Source organism: Diadema antillarum, unplaced genomic scaffold (assembly GCF_040938485.1).
Source record: "Diadema antillarum isolate AM-2024a unplaced genomic scaffold, OU_Dant_1.0 seq00001004_RagTag, whole genome shotgun sequence".
NCBI lineage: Eukaryota > Metazoa > Echinodermata > Echinoidea > Diadematoida > Diadematidae > Diadema > Diadema antillarum.
In genome coordinates, this window is record NW_027271842.1 from 789,410 (window position 1) to 815,624 (window position 26,215).

Genomic DNA, 26,215 nt, shown 5'->3' on the forward strand with positions numbered 1-26,215 from the left:
ATTCTGTTTAAATGTATGCAAATTGGTGTGAATGTCATGTTGCTGTCTATATTCCGTTTTATATTCATTTTGCCTTATTCTGTTCAAATGCATGCAGATTGGTTGCTTTTCTGCTTTTATGTTTATGTCTCATCAAGCCCTTGAAAAAGACTGGTTACACAGTCGACAGCTTGGGAGAATAAAAGGCCATAGTGAACATTACTGCAACGTCTGCGAGTCATTCCTCCGTCACACGCACACACACGCACACACACACACACACACACACAGACATATATATATATATTATATATATATATATATATATATATATATATATATATATATATATATAATCATATATATCATAATATAAAGAAACAAACTGGTATTGCATTATTGGCCAATAAAGAATAAGTTCATTCGACTCAAATTTTTGGCGTCCCACGCCTTCTTCAGGAGTCTGAAAGAAGACGCGTGGGACGCGGAAATTTTTGAGTGGAATAAACTTCTGCTTTGTTGGCCAAAAATGCATTACCAGTACCAGTTTCTTTCTTCATTTCTTCGTGGAGCCAGTACATCAAATCTCCCGACGGATATCTACCCAATATATATATATATATATATATATATATATATATATATATGAAGAGTTTGTTCTCAAAAACCGATAAGTCCATATTTGCCAAATGGAGATATTTGCGATTAAAGGTCAAGAAAAATAAAGTGAATCATAAGAAAATTTTTGCTTCTTTTGACCATAACTCCAAAAATGTACCTTTATGTGTAGTGACCAATATATCATTTTAAAGGTATTATTTTGTACTTTATGACAGAGACCGTACTTCAAAATCCTCAAAAATGGACTTATCGGTTTTTGCGAACAAACTCTTAATATATATGTATACATATATATATATATATATATATACAGATTATTTCTATTTGTGTGTTTGTGTGTGTATAAGTCTGTTTGTTTGAGTGGGTTTGTGTGTGTGTGTTGTGTATCTCACAAAATGCGAAGTATCGTGTCTTTCCGTTGTAGTAGCCTGATTTTCTCTCATTGACTACTTTTTTTTTTACGCTGACACATTTGTTTTCAGTAAATTGGTTGTGATGTGTGCACACTGCACTGTTGATATGTGACCTGTTTCGTTTCTACCATTTTTTTTTACATCGACAAAAACTATGTAAGCATTAATTTCTTTGAGGAACCAAATCCATATGTGTGTGTTTTTTTTTTATTGCATTTTTTTTTTTGTGAAACAGGGATATGCCCCAAAGGTCACATTTGCAAAAGCAAATTAGAGAAAGCGAGGAAATTATACATAGAATTACAGTTCTGTCATTGGTTTGTTTACAGATGTATACTAAAATTCTTCTTTTGCTTTTTCTGTTAACAGTACGAACCTCCAGGAGCGTTCGATTCAACGCCTCGTCTGCGGGAGCTCAGACGTCAGATGAGCTTGCCTGACTACCAGTACGAGGCATACATTATACCGGGCTACGATTCACATGGCGTAAGTACTTCCAGTCCAATAAAAGCTTCATTTGCATGTATCATTTGTTTCATAACATCTACCAATATAATGGCATTAAATCAGAGCTATTTTACCCGTTTATTACAAGGAGGCAAGTTTGATTTTCTCTTGGTAGTAAAAAAAGAAAGACACATTAGTGTACTGAATGAAACGATGTTGAGTGTGTTTGATGTGTCAATTTCGAGGATCACATCTATTTATAGAAAAGTAAGCTCTGCAAAGATTAATCGGAACACTTTGGTATAACGGATAAGATTTTTTTTTTTTACTTTCAAACGGAGGTCTCAGGTTCGAGGCCCGCCAAGTGGTGAAATGTACATTCTATGATAGTATCAATTTTTCTTGAGCGCATAATAATAGGGACAATGCTAATTATCATTACACTGTATTATCATTACATGTTATTTACCTATGATGTCCATCCCGACTCACGTGTATAAATGGGTACCAGGCAATGTTGAGGGAATAATACTAATAAAGCCCACTTGGTAAGCAGTGCTAACACTAAAAAGGCTACAAAGATCATGTTGTAATCATCATGACACTGTTAAGGTAACCGTTTTGAAAGCTGATATATACACATTGTGGAAATGTTGTTTGAGTATTACTTTGCTTTTATGTCTGTCTTTGAAAAAAACCTGTTAACCTTTGTATCTTAAATATATACATATATATATATATATATATATATATATATATATATATATATATAATATATATAATATATAATATATAATACAAATCCAAATGGAACAGAGCGAGATTGTGTTATTATAATGACTCTGTTAAGATAACCATTTTGAAAAGTAATATATATACATTGTGAAAATGTTGTTCAACTTTCTCTTTCTGTCAATCTTTAAAAAACTGTTAACCTTTGTATCTTTAACAAATACTGTATATGTAAAACATGAATCCAAATGGAACAGAGCGAGATTGTGTTATTATAATGACACTGTTGAGGTAGCCATTTTAAAAACTAATATATACACATTGTGAAAGTGTTGTTAAATTTTCCTTTTATGGCTTTCTTGAAAAAAAAAAACCAAACTGTTAACTTTTGTATCTGTAACAAATATTATATATGATATGAATCCAAATGGAACAGAGCGAGTACCCAGCCGATCCGGACCGGCGTATCTACTGGATGTCGGGATTCAACGGTACCGGCGGTGAGTATACAATATGATCTATCACTCCCATCTTCGTTAACGTTTGTATTTTGTTTTGCTTGTCTATACGTGTTTATAATATTATGTTCAATTGGCCATTTCAAACAGCTTTGCAGAGGATAAAACTGAGTAGATTAGATTTGGTACAACGTATACATACCTACCTGCAAATACACTTTTATCCGGTAAATGTTGTATTCTGTTGTGTCTTTTGTTTTCTGGAAAATAGTAATATTGATCATATTTCCCTACTCCAAGTGGGCGTTGGTGTTGTTTCGAAACACAGGTCACAATGATAATTATTTATGTGTTACTTTATGCTGACGAAACAATAGTTATGGCTGAGTCTGCTAACGAAATGCAGACTGCTTTATCAACTGTACACCAGTATTGTGAGCTTTGGAAATTGTCTGTTAACACAAGTAAAACAAAGATTGTAATATTTTCTCGTGGAAAAGTGCGCAGTTACCCCAAATTTACTTCTGGTGATAGTTCCCTTAATGTTGTGAATGATTATATATACCTCGGAACTACTTTTAATTATAATGGTCCCTTTAATAAAGCAATAAATAAACAGGTTAATCAGGCGAGAAGAGCTATGTTTGCTTTAATTAGCAAGGCGAAGAAATTGTGCCTACCTGTAGATATTCAGTGTGAGCTTTTTGACCAGCTTGTAGTTCCGATTTTATTGCATGGTAGTGAAGTGTGGGGTTTTCAGAAGCTAGATTGTATCGAGATATTTCATAGGAAATTTCTTAAAAGCTTGCTTAAATTAAATTGTGGCGCTGCCAAATGCATGGTGTACGGCGAAGTTGGTAGATTTGCTCTCGCAAGTAAGGTGGAGATGCGTATGGTTAATTTTTGGGCAAATATTAGCCAAGGTAAAAAATCTAAACTTTCTTATACCGTTTACAACTTGTTACGAAAACTTCATGAAAAATATGATTTCCATTCCAGATGGATCTTAAAAATTAAAAGTATTTTAGACAATTGTAGAATGTCAAACCTGTGGAATGAAGGTATCTCTTTAAATTTGAATTGGGTTAAGTCGTCAGTGGACCGTAGATTACATGATATAGATTATCAAAACTGGAATGAGGAAGTTAATAGAAATCGTTTATGTTTCAATTACAGAATTTTTAAACAGGAAGCCGGTTTAGAAAAATATCTGTTAGATTTGGAGGTAGGAAATTTCGATGTGGTAATCATAATCTGCCAGTTGCCAAATGTCGTTATTCATCTGATCTACCTCTTGAAAAATGTTCGTTGTGTATACAGGGTGATGAATTTCATTATGTTTTGGTATGCCCGTTTTTCATTGACGAGCGTAGGAAGTATGTTAAGTGTTACTATTACCGCAGGCCTAATGTCGTTAAGTTAAATCAGTTATTTAATGTTAAGTCTATCAAGCAACTAAAGAATCTTTCAAAATTTTGTAAAATCATCATGTCAAAGTTCAAGTAATTTTTTTAATTGTAAACTTATGTACAAACATGGTAGCTAAGACTTCATTTTTTTAGTTTTTGTGTTTAGTTATTAGTCCGTATACATGCATTTAATTTCAAACAATTCTTGCCTTTACTTGCTTGCTGTTAGAGCTTTTATTTATACATGTATGTATATTTTTTTTCTTCTTATGTATTTTTATATTTGTTGTAAAGTACTCATTTGTAAAGTACTCATTTGTATTTCTTCCATGCCCCTGAAGGGGCCGTTCAAGAAATAAAAATCACTGTAATCACTGTAATCACTGTAATATCCCACACGTGATCATGTGTCATCTGCAATCAAGTTGGTAATGTTTTTAGCTTCTATGGCCAGTTTCTTGTCTGATTCTTCTCTGCTTCAATTTATGTTAAAATTCTATTCATGCCGACCAACTGGTGTCCTACATAGGATAATACCCCCATTTTGGCTGACGACAGAATCAGACGATTCAAATATATATAATAAAATATACAAACAAATCAGTCAAAGCACTTATTAATTCTACTCAACAGGATGATACGACACAACACCAGTACGTCAGTTTTATTTCAGTATCATTTTACGTTCATGGAAGAACTAAATGCTAGAGATTCAAAAGATATCACTTTACTTTGCTGGATCTATCACAAAGAAATGATTGCACAATTTATGATTAAATCGTATGTGGTATATAAATCCTGGTGTGTGGTCATAATGCGGAATGTTTTCATCTTTATAATGATAATAATAATAATAATAATAATAATAATAATAATAATAATAATTTGATAATAATGAAAATATCATCAATGATAATAAGGATAACAATGGTGATGATAATAGTAATAGTAATAACAATAATAATAATAATAATAATTTTCATTATTACAACTATTAATTTTGTTATTATTATCATTATTATCACATTGTTGTTGTTATTATTGTTATTCATTAATCTAGTCATTTATCTATTTATTTATTTAGTCATACATATATAATTGCAAAAAATTGTTGTATGCATAACGCAGAGTATCCTCTGAATAACAGTTCCTGTGTGTCTTCACCTCTGATTTGACTATTAGTGCGATGTCGTGTTGTCACTTTTAGAAAACGTCCAGTAGTGTTTCATTTTGTTTTGTTTTGTTTTGTTCTGTTTATTTCTATTTTTTGTTTGTTTGTTTTATCTATTCATTTATTTGTTTTGTATTTTTTTGTTCTGTTTTTTTTTTTTTTTTTTTTTGCAAAACAGGTTATGCTATCGTGACTCAGCTGAGAGCTGCGATCTGGACGGAGCCACGGTTTGAGTACCTAGCTAGGATGCAGTTGATTTGTGATTGGGAGATCATGATCCTGGGTGAGTCGAAGACTGCATCCATTTCATTTATTTCATTTCCAACAAATATACAATAACAGTAAAATATTGACACATTATACACAATTACAGAGAATCAGTACAAAATTGTAATAGAGAAATTCATGAAGCACAAAAAGCGCTGTGAAATCAAAATTGTTGGAAATGGAGGGGACTGTTTAAAACTAGATAGGGCTTGTAATTTGCAGTCTCCTCATAGCGGTGATATACCAACTGGAAGGAGTCAGGGGTAAAACAAACAAACAAACAAACAAATACAACAACAGTGAAGAACAACATCATAGAAGTAAGGGGTTAAAATACTGACATGAGATGTGCTAGATGAACATAGTTAAAGACTCTTGAGCGAAAAATATATCCAATGGGTTTAATCACAGGCAAAATGGTCGAAGTTACACAATCAGAGCTAAAACTACAAGAGATTTAAGGAGATGATATACTGATATGAAGAGCTGAAATCTCAGAACGTAAAGTGTTAGAGGGAAATACAATTTAGTAGAGCCTTCATTTTTATTTTTTTTCACACGTGGCATGTTATTCTTTGGCGATTTCACTTTAAAATGTTAAACCCTGAAATATGTACTCTTAGACATTGTGCTTATAGTAACGGTCTTTTGACTAGAGTAGCCTCTTCGGTGTTATCTCTATTCTTCCAGAGGACACTGTCATCGATATAACCCAAGCATTTCCAGGTACCCAATTATTTTACGCCCGAGTCGACAGGGATATCGTGGATACAAACGACTTGTCTGAGGACCAACGCACACGGCGGGATTCGAACTCGGGACCTCCGTTTCAAAGCCAAGAATCTTATCCACTGATACCACAGTGCCTCCACTGTTAATTCTTACACTTAAACCTCTCAATCTTTGATTTCTCTCTCTGAAACTGTCACTACGCCATTTTGTTTCCCTCTCCAGGAGATTCCAACTACCTGACTCCGTGGGAGTGGTTGATCCGGGACGACAAGAACCTGGAAATCGGCGAGCTGCCGGGCGCTGGGATGGACATTGGCTCTCGAGTTGGCTACGATCCGCTACTCATGCCTTACCGTAAGTTAGCACGACCCAAGGTCGTGGTAGTCGGAATCAATAATGGCTGTTGCCATGGTATCGTCATGGAAACCTGGAAAGTTTTGCTAAGTTCTTCCTACCCTCCCTCTTACTCCTCCCAACCCCAACATACACACATTAACACATCTATTGTGATACTTTCACATGATACCGCACACATGGAAATTTTATACGCTGATATAATCAAGCAAAGAAAAGAGTATGATAACGATTATTGGCACTTTGGAAGTGGAAAGGCTAAGCAAAACAGTGCTGGAAGGTGTGAATATAACTGTTACTTACTCAATACTGCAGTAAAGAACTGATACCTGCTTCAGGTACTAGAAGATAGGTCCAGTTTCTTTGATCTACATGAAAGCTTCAACGTCGTTTCTTTGTATATCTTCCTCAATAGCTTATCAATGACTTATACGAATGACAGACAAACTAAAAAAAAAAAAATGAACACAAACTCTTACTTGACCCCGAGCTAACATTATAATGGGATCTAGAAGAAAGTCACATTTTATAAAACAAAAAAGCAACATGAAAACAATAGAGGAATATTCAAAGATCAGCCATACATTTCTATAAGTGAAAAGTGTTATGACTGGAGATCATAAAAAGCAGAAATATAAGGAATGGATGATCAGTGTTAATCTGATAACAGCCAGCTGAGTCCTCGAGTGAAGAAAAACATCATTTTTATTTTGGGCTGTATATTCATTCGTTACATTTTGTTCATGATATCCAGGAGACTGGTATAAACTGGAAGAGACAAACTTTCTAGAGGAGCGTTCCATGAACATCTTGCATACCGAACCGGACAAAAATCTTGTCGATCTGTCTTGGATAACCCTAGAAGGCGAGAAGGACCCCTATCCAGGGGAGAAGCTCTTTGTTCAAGACCAGGTTGTGTACACAGGTAGGCATCGTCCCGACTTCCATCAAAACCTCATGAAGAGTTTGATTGCAAAAAGGTGTTAAGTGCCCTTTTTTAATATTTAATGTAAGTCCATCATCAGATAGAGCATAATAAAACATTTCCAGTCATACCTTACTTATTACATATCAAGAATAATAGTCTGGAAGTTATGACTATGATTAAGAATATTCTATATTTTCGGATCATTTTCTTTGACTTTGGCAGCTTTAAATTGCAAATATCTCAAAAAGACACAAGTGGAAGTTAAGTCGTTTTGCCGTCAAACTCATCACATGGTGCATGCAAAAAGCAACCATGTGTTAATTGTCAAGTATAGATTTATTTCACTGATGCTGAGACCAGTGCGGTATTGAAGGGATCTCCACTTTCTTATACCCTGAGACTAAAAAAAAAAACAACATATAACATTGGGATCTTGTAACGTTTAAAATGTATCTAAATCGATTCTCATTCAATCCTTGTCTACGTTGCAGAGCTATCTCGCCTCACCTACGGGCACTTAAAGGCATAATTTACCATTTGCAGATGAAACAAAAACCCAGCATTAGTGCTTTAAAGTAGTTCTTAAATGTGAGTTTTGGATAGAAACAACCACTAAAATTTGAATCCGTATAATCGATGTTAAGTATTGTTAAATACACAAGATGTGAACAATAGTTACAATAAAAATGTTTCCAGACTAAACTGTTTACAGTAATGGTTTAATGAGAAAATGCTGATATCTCCTTATATTTTAGGCTTTATTGCAAAAATCTTACGTGGTAGGATGTTTTCTGATACAACAGACCTACACATATGCATAAAAAATGTGATGTCTTGACAAAAAATTTTAAATCATTCTTCCCAAAGGTAAAGATTGGTGTCGGGCCACCAAATTTATCATTTGGTTGGCCGATCTGGCAACTAAGATTAAAAATGGATTATTACTTTCGCATTTATTTCGGGTCACTGCACATCAAACAAAATATCAGATTCAAAGATTTTGGTGTCCCGAACTGGCTACACCAGAGAAAAGAGATAGTGTCGATCCCTGACTATTGTATAGTCTTCCTCCGTCCGTTTCTCCACAGGTTATACGTGGCAGCAGAAGATATTTCAGGAAATGCCGGACAATCCGGAAAACTTCCGGAACGTCCGGGAGATCATGGCGTCCAGGGGCGTGGATCTTCTCATTGTGAACGGACTCGATGAAATCGCATGTATGACAATATATTGTATATTGTATCAGATGATTGTACGTTCTGCTCGATTCTTAACGTCAAGATCAACGTAGTTGAAATAAACACACGGAAAGACCCACATACACATAGATAGATAGATAGATAGATAGATAGATAGATAGATAGAAAGATAGATAAATAAATAAATAAATTAATTAATAGATAGATACAATTATATACATGCATTTGTATGTGCATATATGTATGATAATGTTCATTTTAACGGAAAAATATTCAAAGCGTTTATGACCATGTAAAATTGGACTCATTATGGCTAAGTATTTCAAAACTGAAGCAACTATTAAAAAACATAGGTTGTTATTAGTCATATGTTTGAAATTGATGTTGCAGTTTGCATATTCAAATAATCAAATCCATCAAATAGTTTACAATGTTTGCCTTCACGATAGAATGTTACAGTCTTCAAAACTGACAAAACTATCAGTGGGATGGCATCATTGTCATTAACATACTATTGTATGTTGTAGCGGTGTAAAACATTTATAAGACTTTTTTAACAGAGTAGGAATCAATTTATATTTCATTGCTTAGTTAACTCAACAACTTACATACAATTAAAAGATATATATATATATAATATATATGTTATAATAACAATAATAATAATATATATTATATATTCAACATATATTCTCATTCAGGGCTTTTCAACATTCGAGGTGAAGACGTCCCATTCAACCCTCTCTTTATATCTTATGCTGCCATCGGACTCACCTATATCAAGTATGATCCTTCAGAGTTCACACACGTCACAGTTGTCATGGTTGTCCATTATGTTCTTAATCTGAACTAGTCTTACAGTTAAGGTTAATCGGCGTCTCCTTCCTCCTTTGTTCATTCATAGCTTCGAAAAGCTAGCATTTGATATTTTCATCAGATAATGTATCGAGATGACATGGAATAGTACAGTGAGATGTGCCATTATTTCAAGTAGAGAACAACCCTTTTGCTTTATCATGTTTTTCCAAGCAAGGTCAACACTTTGATGATAACGTATCAGTTGTGATTGCTCATATTGAAAACTTTATGAATGTAACTTGTAGAGTTACATACTAAAAAAAAAAAAAAATTGACACGCCATTCCATGCAAATCCGAACAAATGTTCAATTTCACCTGATAGACTGTTCAACACGGCCATCATTAGGCCTACATTTACCGCGTGAGCTTTCATAGCTACAGGCATGGCAGAGAGCCAGGTTCTCTCCTGAGCCTCCTCCGTCCCCTCCCGCTCCACCACCAGTCTCCATCATGGTCTCCTCCCCTTCTGTTCCATTCCCTCTCCCTCCCATCTTTTACCTTCTACTTCCCCTCCTCCTCCCCCTTTCTCCCCATATACCCCCATTTTCTGTCTCCTTTTCTTTCCCTTCTCCTCCCCGTAAACATTCCCTTCTATTCCTTCTCCTCCTCTTCCTCCTCCGTCTCCTCTGCTTTCTCCTCCCGTTCCCTCCCACATCCCTAGCCCTTCCCACCTCCTCATCTCCCCCTCTTCCTCACTTCCCCTCTCCCCTTTCTCTTCTCCCCCCTTTCCTACACCCATCCTATTCCTGGTGTTTCACAAATGAGATGTAATGTCTTCATAACATCGCTCTCCCCCCTACCAGTCTCTACATGTTCGATGCAGCCGGTCGGATTGAGAACGATCAGAATGAGTACAATCCCGTGCGCCAACACCTTGAGCTCGACACGACCCGCTGCACCGGCTGTAAGCACTCCTTGCATGGTTACAATTTTCTTGCGTCTGGTTATACTCAAAATGTTTTTTTTTTTCATGTTCTCCAGGGTGTTACCAAGGAGGTACTTCTTCACCTAGTAGGCATACCTCCTTACACACATATATTTCTTCAAAATTCAATTCAATTCAATTCAATTCAATTCAATTCAATTCAATTCTATTCAAATAAATTTATCCGGAATTTTCTGCATTGAATATGTTACAAATGAAATACAGTCATTTCTTCTTCTTTTTCTATACAATAAGGCATACAGTGTGTACATGCGAACATAATTGAAATTTATACATGTACAATAAGCTGTTAACATATTGAAGAAAAGAATAAGAAAACACGTCGATTGGGAGTAATCAAAACAAGTGATCTGACTGAATTATGGTACATGTATTGGGAATGGGTTTGCAGAAGACTGTCGTAAAATATGCGTACACAAAACACACACATAATCATGAACATTATAATCTAACTGCGTATATTGTGCAATATATAATTATGCGTGTGTTGTGAACAGGATAGTTTTTATAATGATTTAACCGTATATAAATGTGTTTGTGTTTTTTCTATGTATTATATAGGATGTGTATAAATACATGAAATACATAAATAAATGTTTACCCGTGAGCGCCCGACAACTGTATGTATGCGTGTTAGCTTTTTTGTGTGTAGGATGTTTATTGTTCGTTTTTTCGTTTTGTATGTTCCCTCGATTGAAATTAATTGAACAATGTGATTGTTTTAAGCATGCTATATACTTTATTATATTTTGCTTCACTCCTTGCTGGATGGGAAAAAATAAATCTGAATTGAATTGAATTGAATTGAATTGAATTGAATTGAATTGAATTGAATTGAATTGAATTGATACATACAGTAAATACGTTAACACCCGACTGTGTGTGTGTGCTTGTATTCATATCTGTGTGTAGGATGATTATTCATACATAAAATATACAAATATACGTTTGCCCCTTACAGCGCCCTACTACTGTGTGCGTATGTGTGTTTGCATTTCTGTATGTAGGATGTTTATTTATACATAGAATATATAAATACCAGTATAATGTTCGCCCCTTAGCGCCCGACTGTATCACCGTGAAGGACGTGACATCCTTCTACGATGATCTCGAGCAACCCAACGATCTGGTCTTCAGCCAGAAGATCTGGTTCAGTAATGACACCAACACCTTCGTCTACCAGGCCATCATGACGAAAGTCGGCGACGACGATGTGAGCTCACTTTTCCCGCTTTTTTTTTTTTTTTTTTTTTTTGGGGGGGGGGGTATCTATCTATCTATCTTCTTACCTATCTATTCATCTATCTATCTATCTATCTATCTATCTTTCTTCTTACCTATCTATTCATCTATCTATCTATCTATCTATCTACCTCTATCTATCTATCTATCTATCTCTACATCTATGTAATCATCTATATATCTATCTATATTTGTATATCTATCTATATCTATCTATCTACTATCTCTATCTATCTCTACATCTATGTAATCATCTATATATCTATCTATATTTGTATATCTATCTATATCTATCTATCTACTATCTCTATCTATCTCTACATCTATGTAATCATCTATATATCTATCTATATTTGTATATCTATCTATATCTATCTATCTACTATCTCTATCTATCTCTATCTATCTAATCATCTATCTATATATTTATCTATATATATCTATCTATCTATCTGTCTATCTATATTTGTGTATCTATCTATCTTTAGCTATCTATCTATCTATCCATCTATCTACATATATATCTATCTATCTCTATGTATCCAACTATCTATCTATCTATATCTATCTTAATCTATCAATCTATCTATCTAGCTTTATATCTGTCTGTCTATCTATCTATCTATCTATCTATCTATCTATTTATCTATCTATCTATCTATCTATCTATTTATCTATCTATCTATCCATCTATTTCTGTCTTAGCTGTCTCTCTCCCTAATTTTCTTTTTATATTTACTACGGAAACTGCAATCAAAATTCAAGATGAATTTGATGATACTATGATTATGAATCGGTAATATTGAACCAACAAAAACGGTGAAAGTTTCACTTCAACTCATGACATTGCATGTCAGATAAGGTGATTATAATTGTCGCCTCCAAAGTATCCCTTTTATAATGCCTTGTTCAAGAATCTTTGCTAAATTACATATATAATACATCATAGGTCCATTTTGTTTTGCTTTCTAGTTGCAATCGGAGCCAATGCCATTACCGAAATCTGAGTAGGTTTTTTTTTTATAGATAATTTATGCATGTGGCGTCCATTTACATTTTTTCATGAATGTGAATACACATTGTAGTTTCGAAGTGACCTTGTGTGCACACTTAAATCTGCATTTCAGTTCGCAACGTGAATGTGAGTGTGTGTGTTTATTTCATTTTATTTTTATTTTAGAAAGATATCAGCCATTTATCCTATTAAACACTCCCATTAATACAGAGGAAATACCTGATGGAACCGTCTCCCATTCTGCTCATGAAGGCCGTGAAGAACAGTAAGGAGCGGGAAAAAATGGAGGAGGCCTTCGTAAGTACCCCATTGTAGTTGGCACCCAAACGTCTGGGGCACTGATGGGGGCATTTCATGAAGAGTTTCGTGTCAGATAGTTGTTGTTGTTGTTTTTTCCATCTGACAAACTCTTAAAATCCTTGCAACTGAATGGCTTAGACTAAATCTGAACGACAAATTTGTCGGACAAAACGCTTCATGTGATCCCCCCCCCCCCCCCAGCAGAAATCACTGAGCGTTTTCTCCGCATTTTGAGAAATGTGCGCCGAGATTTTTACTGAATTTCTGGTTTTACAATTTACAGGAACAATGATCATACTCATACATTCAGTTTCCCATTCTTCCAAAGCTTTTGCTGAAAGATTAACGGTAAAAGTATGTTAATGTTTATTGTTTGTAAACGCTGATCTTAAAATGCATTCATTCTTCGAGTGAAAACTGCTTCGTTGACGCAAATATCACTCTTTAGATACTTAAAACTAATTAAATTTATGGCCACTTTGCATTTTACTCTTCTTGTTTGCAAAATCTTTATCAAATTGTATACTACAGATCAAAGGACACGATTAATTCAAGTTGAATTACTTAACCTCTGAACAATGGCTAAATATGACATTTTATTTTATGCAAGTGCACGTTGATTATTGATCCAATAAATTTGAAGACAATTTCGCCCATGCTACATAATTCTTCCCCTGTCATTGTTCTTGTTTCCTTTGCCGTTTAGCTCGTTGATTCTGTGTATATGGTAGAAATGATATATTGGATGAGCGCTAGACTGCATACCATGGACGTAAGTATCTCACGATTTTGCAAATGTAAACATCGCCTTAGTAAGTTCTGAACATTTCATAACAAAGTTGAATAAATGTATTATAATATAATAACGTCCAAAATAAGCCGTTTCCGGCGCTGCGACATTCATTGATTTACGTTATCGTATAAGCCTATACGAAAACAAAAGGAAATAATCACAGCACTTTCTGAGACAACTGCATGTATTTCATATTTAATAAATACAGCATATAGTTTCTTGAAACATTTGCTCTCTCTAAAAAAAATCATATATTTCTTTGTTAAAAGAATGATTATACAATGTGCCTTGTTTTGGGATGTAAATGTTGAAAGAAGATGAAAAAATAGAGACTGAGAGAGAAAAAATGGATAAAGAAAAAAAAAACAAAAGAAAGAAGGAATGAAAGGAAGAGAGAAGAAAGAAAAAATTGAACTTGGAAGAGCAGGGCAGAAATCAATAGTGATTCCACAATGGCGGTGGGGGAGTGTCATTGTCACACGCCATGTGGAGAAGTAATACCCTACATAATGAAGTACATTGTAATTGAAACAAAGTATTTTATCCCCTCCATCTCCTCCTCTCACCCCAATTTCTAAATGGAGGATCCCACTGTGGGTGATATCAATACACTAACCGAATGGATGGTGTCAGAGCGGACCGAAACACTGCGAGAGTAAGTGGACATCATATAGAGACACTTTGATTGATGAACTTTCAAATTTCATGTCGACTGTTGACACTTTGATTGATTAGCTTTTATTTCATGTCGACTTTTATCTTTTGTGATTTTTCCCTCGTGTACCACAGTATTACTGAAATTCCTGTATATTTTCTCTCTTTTTTTTTTGGGGGGGGGGGTGTTTGTTTGTTATTTGATTGTACAGAACGATATTTCTAGCTTTGATTTGGCCTAATACTGTGATGAAATGAGAATTGCCTCTATGTTGATTTTCACGTTTCTTATTATGGCTGAACTCTGTGTGCATCAAATGATTTTGTATGAAATCATGGATTTGATTTAGATTTTAACGTATTCATCGGGGATTATGTTTTTTTCAAGCATCAGTTAGACTTTGCTCGTTAATAGTTAAAGATTGTGACGGATAGGATTTTAAGAGATAAAGGAGATAATGGAGTTTAGTGGAATGGCTGTCTTAAAGGAAACCAAAACCAAAAGAGAAATGTGGATTGAGTGAAAGCAGCAACATTATTAGAACACATTAGTGAAAGTTTGAGGAAAATCGGACAATCGATGCAAAAGTTATGAATTTTTAAAGTTTTGGTGTTGGAACCGCTGGATGAATAGACTACTAGAGGTTATGATGTCATGTGTGGACAGCAATATAAAGAAAGTATAAAGTTAATTCCACAAAAATTCACTTTTCTAGCTTAATGAAAGAGCACTTGACTAACCGCTTTCAGAAAGCAGGGGGAATAATTGCTACCCTTAACATATGTTAGTAACAAGTTGATGGGATGTGTAATTTTCATGAAAAATAAATTTTTGTGGAATTCACTTTATACTTTCGTTATATTGTTGTCCACACATGACATCATAACCTCTAGTAGTCTCCTCATCCAGCGGTTCCAACACCAAAACTTTACAAAGTCATAACTTTTGCATCGATTGTCCGATTTTCCTCAAACTTACATTGATGTGTTCTAATAATGTTGCTGCTTTCACTCAATCCACATTCCTCTTTGGGTTTTGGTTTCCTTTAAACCTGTCACATAATGTTACAATGAATAATTCCCCGTCACATCCGTCAGAGCAAAACATATTGTATACTAGTCATTATCTTCAGGCCATTTCTTCTAAACATTGATGCTTGTATACCAATTTATCATCTATTGAGGACACGTGCTGGATAATATCGATTCTTGTATAGGTATTCTATACTTTAATGCGTGTATGTGTGTACCTGTCTGTGTTCATGGCTCAGTGCACAGACGTCCTATATGTATCCAAGCTATGAGACCATAGCGGCCATTGGTCCCAACACTGCTGACTACTATTACCAGTAAGTACGAATTGCTATCATTATGGTGAATATTACTATTAATGATAACGTTGAAACTGATAACGATCATGTTAGAGTAATGGTAGTGCAATATCATTTTAAATGATACATTAGCACTCATAGGACTTTGTGATGTTAATGACTATTATCATTTAAATGGTAGTCACTGGGAATGAAGCGTGAGGGTCTAGTACTATTCATATGTCTATTAGAAAGAGGGTGCGGTACTCAACTGATAACTCTAACGGGTCCGCCTTTTTTCCCCGCTGGATAAAGTGGAATGGGATTGTGTATTCAACATGTACTCCATATATATTGTGCCACTGCTGCTAAGTTTACCCCTGAGTAGGTTCATTAACCCTGTAAGGACCAGCACCTGAGCATCCTGTTGATATTGTACATGACTGTCTTAACTTCGGGTATTAGGGTTAACATGGTCACGTCATCCTCCTATCTCTCGAACTCTTCCGTGGAATCCTTAAGGTAGAGTTATCAGTATTATGACTCGTTTTTTCACACTAGACCACATTTCTTACTCTTTGTTCTAGCATTAATCTATAGACGCAATATTTTACATAATATTGTTATATACAATATTGTGATACCCATTTTTTCTTCCTGTTGTTCCCATTGGGCGTGCTTCTTTTTTAACCCAGTCAAGCACATCTCCACTAAAGATTCTGTCATCCGCTGGATCCTTACTACCCTAAGTACAGAAAATTCTCGATTTCTTTGTCTGTAATGCTTTGAGTGCAATAACATCTTATGTGTTTCTTTATCCTTAACAGTCCCGAGGAGGAGGATGACATCCCTATCACAACAGGGCAGATGTTCCTTTATGACATTGGCGCACAGTACAGGTAAGATGGCATAACTTTACGGATGATTTCGTTGCCTCTTGTGCGTTTAAAATTAATCACTGTTGTAAGTTTCACCCATCGTAATCTATGCACGGGTGCACGTCACGGGCTCACGTCGCGGGCTCGACACCCGCGACTCATACAGTCCACAAGTCATACAACCTACGAGTCATGTAACAGCCCAAGAATTATACAGCCCAGGAGTCATACAGCCCACGAGCTTGATACTAGTACTAAACAACCTATAGGTCCATGAGCGCGACATCAAGTGAAATAGGCCCACGAGACCTATGTTACATCACGGGACTTAATCTACGTAGACGCAGTGTCAGTCTCATGGGCCTTGGTTGGCTAGTGTCAAGCTCGTGGGCTGTATGACTCGTGGGTGCTGAGCTCGTGGGATGATACCACCTGTACGTAGCCTACCAACTCGCCATGCGTTCTTAGTCAAAGTAAAGCCCGCCGAACACTATACGACTCACGACCTTACGACTGACAGACTTTGGATCCAAAATAAATCACAATATCCTCAGAATAAACACCGCTTGTTTATTTCAGATCCAAAGTCTGTCAGTCATTAGGTCGTGAGTCGTATAGTGTTGGGCGGGCTTAAGAATACATATGAAACTGATGGAAAGTAAGGCTGGCCTTCTTGATGAGTCATAGCAGCTCTAATTCCCTTCACACTATAGCTTCTTGTCCATAGGCGTGTCTGTGTTGAATTAGTGCACAATATTGACTCATTGGCATAAAAAAAGGATAAACGATGTCTGTTACGTGACAATGAAATTTTGAGAGGAAAGGGGAACACGTTGATTAATATTTCCCAGAGACCCAAAATAAAGCGATCTGAATAAAAGGTGGGACCCATCTTTTATCAGGAGTGATTGTTTTACTTTTTGGGGATATCCCAGTCATTTCAAAACCGATTTTCATCAATTAAACTTTGAATTCCTCTCAGAATTGTATGCTCTTTAACATTTCATGAGTGGTTTCTACTTATCTCACAAAAGCTTAAAATCTGTATACCCATCTCAACCAAAACTACACCATCCCTTCAACAATCAAAAAGATGTAGGCCTACTACATGTGCTTTCCCAGAACAGGCAACTGGTTGAGATTTGTTTGTGTATATTTTCTTATGTTTTCTCACAGGGAAGGAACAACCACTTTGACCCGGACGTTATTCTTTGACCTCGAGTATGACCTCCCAACTAACTACAGACACGTCCAACCCAGCGACTTTCAAAGAGTAAGGAGAATGCATTTACATTATAAGCTTTGTAATATGGCTTTCCTAAACTGTTGCCCTCTCAGTGATCTCCTCTCCCTTTAAACTTGTAGGTTTGGTTTGCACCGGTGTGATTATTTCACTCTTTGGCAAAAGAAAAGTTCCCTCGCTTGAGCCTATAGTTGAAATGATTACTGATAATCACGGAAGTTGGTGATGACCAAAAGAAAAAAAGAATGATAAGGATTACATAATTTTGATATGCAAAGTAAATGACGATTTTGACGGAAATGGGAGATGACAAAAAATTGATAAAGATTACACAATTTTGATGTGCAAAGTAAATGACTATTTTGACGGAAATGACGAAATGGTGAGGTTACCAGAAATAGCTTTTTATTTGTTCTCACTATTACTTAACCTTTCAAGATTTTAGACATTTTTCTTAAGATAATTAGATTATAACTTCTTTTTCTTCTTCTTTTTTTGTAATTCGTCCACTTTTGTTCATTTAACCGTTGTAACAGAATGACATTTCCTTTTGAGAATGATTTGATTTGTGTTAAATCGTGGTCTCTTTCCTCAAAGGAAATTTACACCCGTGTCCTGATGGGCCATATCGATCTTGCGATGGCGTCTTTTCGATCAAATGTTTATGGTAAGCTTATAGAATTGATCATTGACGTATTGAAGATGTTATGAAAATAGTACATCCATCATATATTTCAGCAAATACTTAGAGGAGATAATCATGATATACGCGATATGATGCATATACAACTGTATTAATACATATATACATATTGATATTCATGTATTGATGTTTATAGGCATAAACGATTATATAGACACATACTTGTTCAGGCGATTATGATTGCTCCGTAAGATAAGATCGTAATCATGAACGTTGTTATATAAGGCATTACTAGTTGGCCTTGTAGAATAACTTACTGCTCGCATTTTGAGCCAAGAAATTCATAAAAATAGTTTATAGTGTCTGTTTTGCCATTGATGGACTATTCGATTAGCTTTACTTGACTTAAGGGACTGTACAGTACTTGTTGAGGTAGGGATTCATGTTTTGAACATTCCTAAGTGAGATAATGAAAAGTCTCTTATAAAATATGAAAGAGCATGTAATTTTAAGAAGGATTCAACGTTTATTTGGTGAAAATTGGTTTTCAAATGGCTGAGATATCCCAAAAAGTGCAAAGAATAAAAGGCGACATGCCCCAACTTTATTAGTATCTCTTTGTTTCACCTTGTGTTTGGATATCTCAGACATATCAAAACCGATTTTCATCGAATAAATTTTTGATACCCCTTAGAACTGCATGCTCTTTGACATCTCATAGAGTGGTTTCTGAATATCTCACAAAACGTTAAAAGCTAAATCTTCACCTCGACCAGAACTGTACACACTTTTTAACAGATGAAATTTCACTTATCAGTATATAACGCGTTTCCAACATAATTGAGTATGAACATCGAGTTCTGTGATCATAGAATAAATGATGCAGCACACGGAAATCTACTAATTGTTGCAACTAATCTGTTTGTTGTTGATATTTCAAACACGCTTTTTACCGTCTGGTCCTATATTTACCAAGGTCGCCTCGTCATCGTACAACGATTCACAGGGCCTTGCTGTTATCATAAACCTCAAACCGAATTGTCGGGCGTCCATTGACACGCTTTGTGGAAAACAAGATCGTGTCGAACGATGATGGTACCCTGGATTCGAATCCGGGACCTCCTTTGTACAAGTCTGAAATACCATGGGTATTTCCCCGCTTACAAAGCTTAGGAAGTTGCAATTGACTAACGAATAAAAGATTCTATGAACCTTTACATCGTTAACTTTGCATATCCACGTTGCTTTGCGTCTATTTAGGACGAGATCTAGACGCTCTCGCCCGCCAGCCTCTGTGGGACTACGGGCTGGACTATTTTCACTCCACTGGCTACGGGGTTGGCCAGTACCTCTTGGCCCATGAAGGTATATCTCACTTTGTATTGGTCTGTTCGTTCGTTTGTTTGCTTGTTTGTTTGTTCCTTTTGTTGTTTTTATTGCTATTGTTGTTTTATTGTGTTTGTTTGTTATTCATTCACCGGACATGTTATGGTTCAGTTCTCATGTTCTTTAAGCAACCCATTCCGATTAATGAGTCCATATATAGTACTGAGGAGTTTCATCGCAAAATGGCCTAAGCGCCATTTTTAAACATGTCAGAGTACAAAAGTAAGTCCATCATCAGATAGAACAAAATGAAACCTTTCCATCGTACCTCACTTGTAACACAACACGGAATATTCTTGAACATATACAGTTATGTTACAGAAAATATCCCGTATTTTCTTATCATTTCCTTGTTTTTAGCAGCTTTGATCGCAAATATCCCAACAAGAAGGGAGATAGCTCGTGAAGAAAATGGAGAAAATAAAAAGAGGAGAAAGTTTTCGGACCAGGTTGTCTCGTGAGAGTTCAGACTGTGTGCAAATAACTTGACTGTTGATCTTTTCGTGTTCGATTCAATTAGTGTTATGACTGTATAGATGTCTGTTCCTGCATCGACCGTTCCTTTATGTATACCTGTTATTGTTTTGACAGCGCCAGTAAATATTGGTGATTACACGCTCGACGAGGTGTTTTACCCCAACATGATCATTTCCAACGGTAAGTTTAAAAGCATCGTCTCTATCTTGTGTAATAATTATTACTGGCTTTCACGATGTTTTTTTTTTCTTTCTCGCGATTGTAGCCGGAAGGGAAATCAATTCAAGGATTCTGCTTAATTCTTGGTAGGATGATATTGTGATGAAAATATTTAGAAAACCACTGGGTTTGTCAAATAAATGAATTCAATCCATTGCCTTTTCTGATAATGGTAATGGCGGCAGTGGATTGTTAAATTTGCATGTCCAAAAAAAAAAAAAAAACTCTTTCCGGGATTTTAATATTTATAACCATTCAGTTTTTGTCAAAGAATCAAAACAGGCTAAAGAACTACCCACCTTCGAGAAGCGATTAATAGAGCTCATACAAGTTGAAAAAAAACCCCCGTATTTTTTCGTATCCGATTGCTAAAGGCGCAATCCGAAATCTCGTCCAGGCTGCTGATTTTTGTATTTTTTTTTTCTCTCATTACGGATTACAAGTTGATTATATTGACGACAAAACTTGACGTCACAAAAGAAACAATGTCTCCATGGAAACAACGAAAATATTATGCATGTGCCGGCGCAACATAGACACCTTGACGTATTTCGATCATACGTGTAGTTATCGTCCTTATTTCTCCTTGACTGTACATAATTCCTTCTTGTCTTCATGACCTGCCCTGTCTTCGTCAACGGTTAAGCTGCAGCAACCATGGCAACTTCGAACGTTGGGCATTAGTTGTAGTAGATTTTATTCTTTATCGTATAAATGTCCTCCTCTATATCTAGGCCCTGGCTATTACTACCTGGATCCTGACCTGAACTCGGATAACGACTTTGGTGTGAGGCTTACGAACGTGATGAGAGTCGTGGAGGCGCAGAAGGAAGTAAGTTTAGACTTTTCAACATTGTGAGAAGTTTGCTGGATTCTTCTTCTCTTTGAAACAGAGGACAGATCGTCTTTGAATTTGAGAGAACATTTCGATTGCTGAAATAGCAAGGCATGTTTTTAATCGCCGACAAATGTTCATATGTCCTCATGAGAATTACAGCATTCATAATTAGAGCAAATCGATCATCTGTGGAAATTGAAGACCTTACATTTTGAGGAAAATACATGTTTAAAACATAACAACGAACCAACACAAAATCCAAGCAAATGCTATAGACATTGCAATTAATAGATATTTTTGATGTTTATTGTTGTTCATAATTTGCATCAGACAGTAGTTTAGACCTATCTATGGAATGTGAGCAGAAATTGCTGTACTTTAATATTCTCTATTATGATAATGAAGTAGAAACACCCAAGTCGAGTCAGAGCATCCCGTGCCAGTCTGCACGTTAGAGAGCGCGATTCCTACCCCCTGCTATCTAATGAAGATATCAACTCCTCCTTAGCCATATTTATATTTGTTGCTCCGCACCAATGTTCTTTGCTTGTGTCCTTGTCCAATAGTTCTCGCAGGAGGGCGTCCAGTATCTGGAGTTTGAGATGATGTCTTACGTCCCTTTCGAGCCGAGGCTGATTAAGTTTGAATATCTCACACCCAAACAGGTAACAGTAAATGCATTATTTACCATATGCAGACGAAACAAAAACCCAGCTTTAGGGCTTCAAAATGGTTCTAAAATGTGAGCTAGGGATAGAAACAACCAATACAAAAATGTTAATCAACAATCAATGATAAATATTGTAAAATATACAAAATGTGAACAGTAGTTTAATAACATTTTTTATATATATAATAAACGGTCTACAGTTATGATTTTTCAATTCAATTCAATTCAATTCAATTCATTTATTTTCATTCTTTTTCCAACGAAACATAACACATAATAAATCTGGAATTACATCATAAATATAAACATTCGACTTTGCAGAGATAAATGATACACATGAACAAAAGAATGCATACTGACAAAAAGTACAAAGTTATGCTTCAGTTGAGAAAAAAAAGAATTGAGAGGTCCACTAAAAAGCAAGCTTGAATGTTGTGAACCACTCAAAAGAAAAAAAAGGAACAAACTTATGAATTACTTATTTACAAACACTTATCACAAATATAATTTACGACAGAACGGAACAAAACAGGAGAAACACAAAAAAACATGACACGACTTGACAGAATAGATGGAAAGAATGGAAGGAAAGAAAGGGGAAAAAGGAGAATGCCTACAAGCTGAACTAGAGAAATGGAACAGGGGGTGATTTAGGATGTGCTTCAGAGAGCTGGTACTGCACGCAGCTGTGCAAAGATTGTGATGGCTACTTCATTACGTAATAATGAATTCAGTGATCGATTGATTGGTGGATGGATGATGAACCCTGAGGTTGATGAGATCTAACTAACAAAGAAAAAATATCAGAGACGATTTAACAGAAAGAATTTTAACTTGCGCTTGAAAGAATGCAAAGACGGAGAATCTTTTATTTCACAGCTTAATACATTCCAAAATCTAGGACCGGTGTATATAAATGTATTCTGAGCTAATAAAGTTCTCAGGAGGGGTACATGAAATTTTTTAGATTGCCTCGTGGTATCATTTTGAAAAAAAAAATGGTTCCGTGGGAACATTGAATTGAAAATACAGGGAAGTGCATTTGCATTGTAATTAAACATAAACTGATCAAGTTGAAAAAGATACATATCTTTAATTTTCAAAATCTTATATTTAGTAAATAATGGCTCTGAATGGGAACGTGGCGGGACGCCACAAATAATACGAAGTGTTTGTTTTTTGTTTGTTTGTTTTTTTTTTTGCAGTAACAGTAATTTATCTAGTAAAGTTTGATGGGCACTACCCCATGCTAGGAGTCCGTAGTTAAGATAAGGTAAAATTAGAGAAAAATGCAACGTCAACAAAGAGGACAATGGAATATGAGACTTGAGCCTATTTATGATACCAATATTACGTGAAATTATTGTACTAATGTTAATGATATGCGGCCTCCACGAAAGTTTATCGTCCACTATGATACCAAGGAATTTTATATGAGATACACTTTCTAGTAGTGTCATCAAAAATGATATTTCTGCGTGAAGCTTCTATGGAATTGCTAAAAAGCATATACATGTACTTAGTTTTCTGGAGATTAAGTGATAGTTTATTAGCTCTTATCCACTGAGTTACTTTTTTCAATTCGAAATTAACGATGCATACGAGAGTATCTGGATTTTGGTGAGAAAAGAAAATATTTGAATCATCAGCAAAAAGTATAAATGAGAGTATGTCAGATGATCTGCAAAAGTCATTGATATAGATGATAAAAAGTAAAGGTCATAATAAGCTACCCCGTGGGACGCCACATTTAATGAATTCTAGATTTGAGTCGTTCTCGTTCAGAGATACGTATTGTTTTCGATTTTGTAGGTAACTCCTCAACCACTCCAAGGCCGTCTCCGTATTCCATAGTGAGACAATTTATAAAGTAAAATTTCATGATTTATTGTATCGAAGGCCTTGGAGAAGTCCAGGAAGATACCAATAAGATGAGAATGATTATCAATAGTATGCGCGGCGTGGTCAATAAACTTCAAAAGAGCATGAATGGTGCTGTGTTTCTGACGAAACCCAAATTGAGAATTTGTAAAAACATTATGAAAATTAAGAAAATTAATTGATCTTGTAAATATCAATTTTCCAAAATTTTACATAAAGATGAAAGCAAAGAAATGGGTCTATTATTAATTATATCAGAATCATCTCCTTCTTTAGATAAAGGAAAAACCTTAGCTATTTTCATAAATTCAGGAAAAACACCACTTAATATGGATTAATTAAAAATATGTGAAAGTGGGTCAGCAATTGTCTATAATTCTTTTTAAAATAAATTCACTTATATCATCATAACCAGCACTTCGCTTATCATTCATTGCAGTAACAATATCTATTATTTCATATTTTGTAGTTGGAACGAAAAAAAAAATAGAACTAGAGGTGGATTGACCTAAGAATAAAAAGAATGCGTCTTTGACTGTGGTACTTTTTCTGCCAGATTTTCCCCATATCATTGAAAAAATAAGAGTTAAAATATTAACTTTATCATTGGGATCTTCAAAAATTTTATTATCATGTCTTAATTTTGTGATATTTGAATCCTATTTTGATATATTCACAGCCTGCTTCAATATCTTCCATGTATTCTTTATATCATGTTTTTATTATTCTAACTGAATCATATAATATTTCCTCTTTTCCAACCGTATAATCTTCGTTGAAATATTTTTATACGAAGTGTATTTATTTTTTGACTTCTCAGGGTTTTTTTTTTCATTTTATTGAGGAAATAGTGATATCTCCTTATATTTTCAATTCAATTCAATAGTTTATTAATTTCCATCAAAGAAATAAAAAAAAGATAATTCAATGCAGTACAGGTACATGATTCTAAGCGATATTTTAGGCTTTATTGCAAAATGTTTATATGGTAGGATGTTTATTCTGATACAACTGACATACACATAATGCGATAAATGGAACATTTTTTAATCACTGCTCCCATTGGTAAACAATACTTTTAACCTTAACTATCATGTAATCATAACTACTATTTCTCTTTGTTGAAGTTGTTGGGATGCATATAGACATATGGTTTATTTATCCAGCCAATTTTCTTATGTTTTGTACGAAAGATATCAAGATAAAATCACTTCATAACGCATTTTACATGCGTTCTGCTGGTCTATACTTCAGCAAGAACGAGCGTGTATAATAGTCAAGAAAAAAACTCAATATGCAAGCAGAGATGACTAGTGTTATGTGTAGAATCTTCAGTAGGACCAACAGGTCACTTTCTCTTACACGTGTGACATGAATTAAATTGCATGTTGGAAACAGTATAAATAAAGAGTATTTCAGCATTTGCAATTAATGCAGTCGTGTGGTATAGTGACCGAGGCGGCGAGTTGTCTTTGTTTTCCATAGAGACGAAACGAAAACGAGCGACGATGCTTTTTTTACATAATTTGCCATAACTATGACAACATAAAAACAGAAAGCAAAGGCTTCTTTTTACATAGCGTGCGTTTATCATAAAATAATAAAAATTCATGTCGGATCAACCTCGTGTTCAAATCAGAGACCTGATCTAAACATGTTTGTTTACTTAATTGCATCTTTTTAATTGCCTTGTGTTATCTTGCAAATTTGATTTCAATAACGTGATTTCTCTACTTGTTTTAAATATGTTTTGAAGAACTGTATTACCTTTTGGAGTACTTGCATTGACATTTTTTCTACAGATTGACTGGTACAATTCCTACAACGAATTAGTCCGGGAAAAACTGGACGGTTCACTCTCTGCCAGCGCGCGGGAATGGATGCTGTCCCGAACTCGCTTCCAGAAGTATCACTACGAGTACATAGGCGGGGCTTCCACTGTTTCCATGGAAACGACTGTCCTCGTGATCACGATATGCTCGTGTCTATTTCAGATGCTCACAAGATACGCGTAGTGCTACGTGGTAAACATGTGTGTGTGTGTATGCAGTAGAATGCGTGGCCAAATTTCGAATAAACACTTTGTGTATAAAATGCCGAGGAGTACACCCCCCCCCCCCCAAAAAAAAAAAAAAGCCACAAGGAATTTCA

The 26,215-nt window shown here is 35.3% G+C and overlaps 1 protein-coding gene across 1 annotated transcript; it reads left to right on the plus strand.

Moving 5' to 3' along the window:
- Positions 1-1,359: 1,359 nt before the first annotated feature.
- On the plus strand, positions 1,360-26,215 carry LOC139742551 (xaa-Pro aminopeptidase 1-like). Its single transcript, XM_071653082.1, has 21 exons — positions 1,360-1,499; positions 2,629-2,692; positions 5,409-5,513; positions 6,452-6,583; positions 7,338-7,508; positions 8,600-8,728; positions 9,412-9,493; positions 10,373-10,473; positions 11,577-11,728; positions 12,983-13,069; positions 13,779-13,844; positions 14,450-14,520; positions 15,791-15,868; positions 16,657-16,728; positions 17,884-17,980; positions 18,548-18,617; positions 19,854-19,958; positions 20,571-20,636; positions 21,410-21,507; positions 22,080-22,178; positions 25,867-26,215. The coding sequence occupies exons 1-21, from the start codon at positions 1,440-1,442 to the stop codon at positions 26,077-26,079; spliced, it is 2,118 nt and encodes a 705-aa protein (XP_071509183.1). The 5' UTR covers positions 1,360-1,439; the 3' UTR covers positions 26,080-26,215.

Bases quoted from the DNA above. Each gene is read 5' to 3' on its own strand.
- LOC139742551 (XM_071653082.1), top strand. From the start codon at position 1,440: ATGAGCTTGCCTGACTACCAGTACGAGGCATACATTATACCGGGCTAC. The intron at 10,474-11,576 runs GTAAGCACTCCT...TTCGCCCCTTAG, and splicing joins CACGACCCGCTGCACCGGCT to CGCCCGACTGTATCACCGTG. The intron at 13,845-14,449 runs GTAAGTATCTCA...TTCTAAATGGAG, and splicing joins CTAGACTGCATACCATGGAC to GATCCCACTGTGGGTGATAT.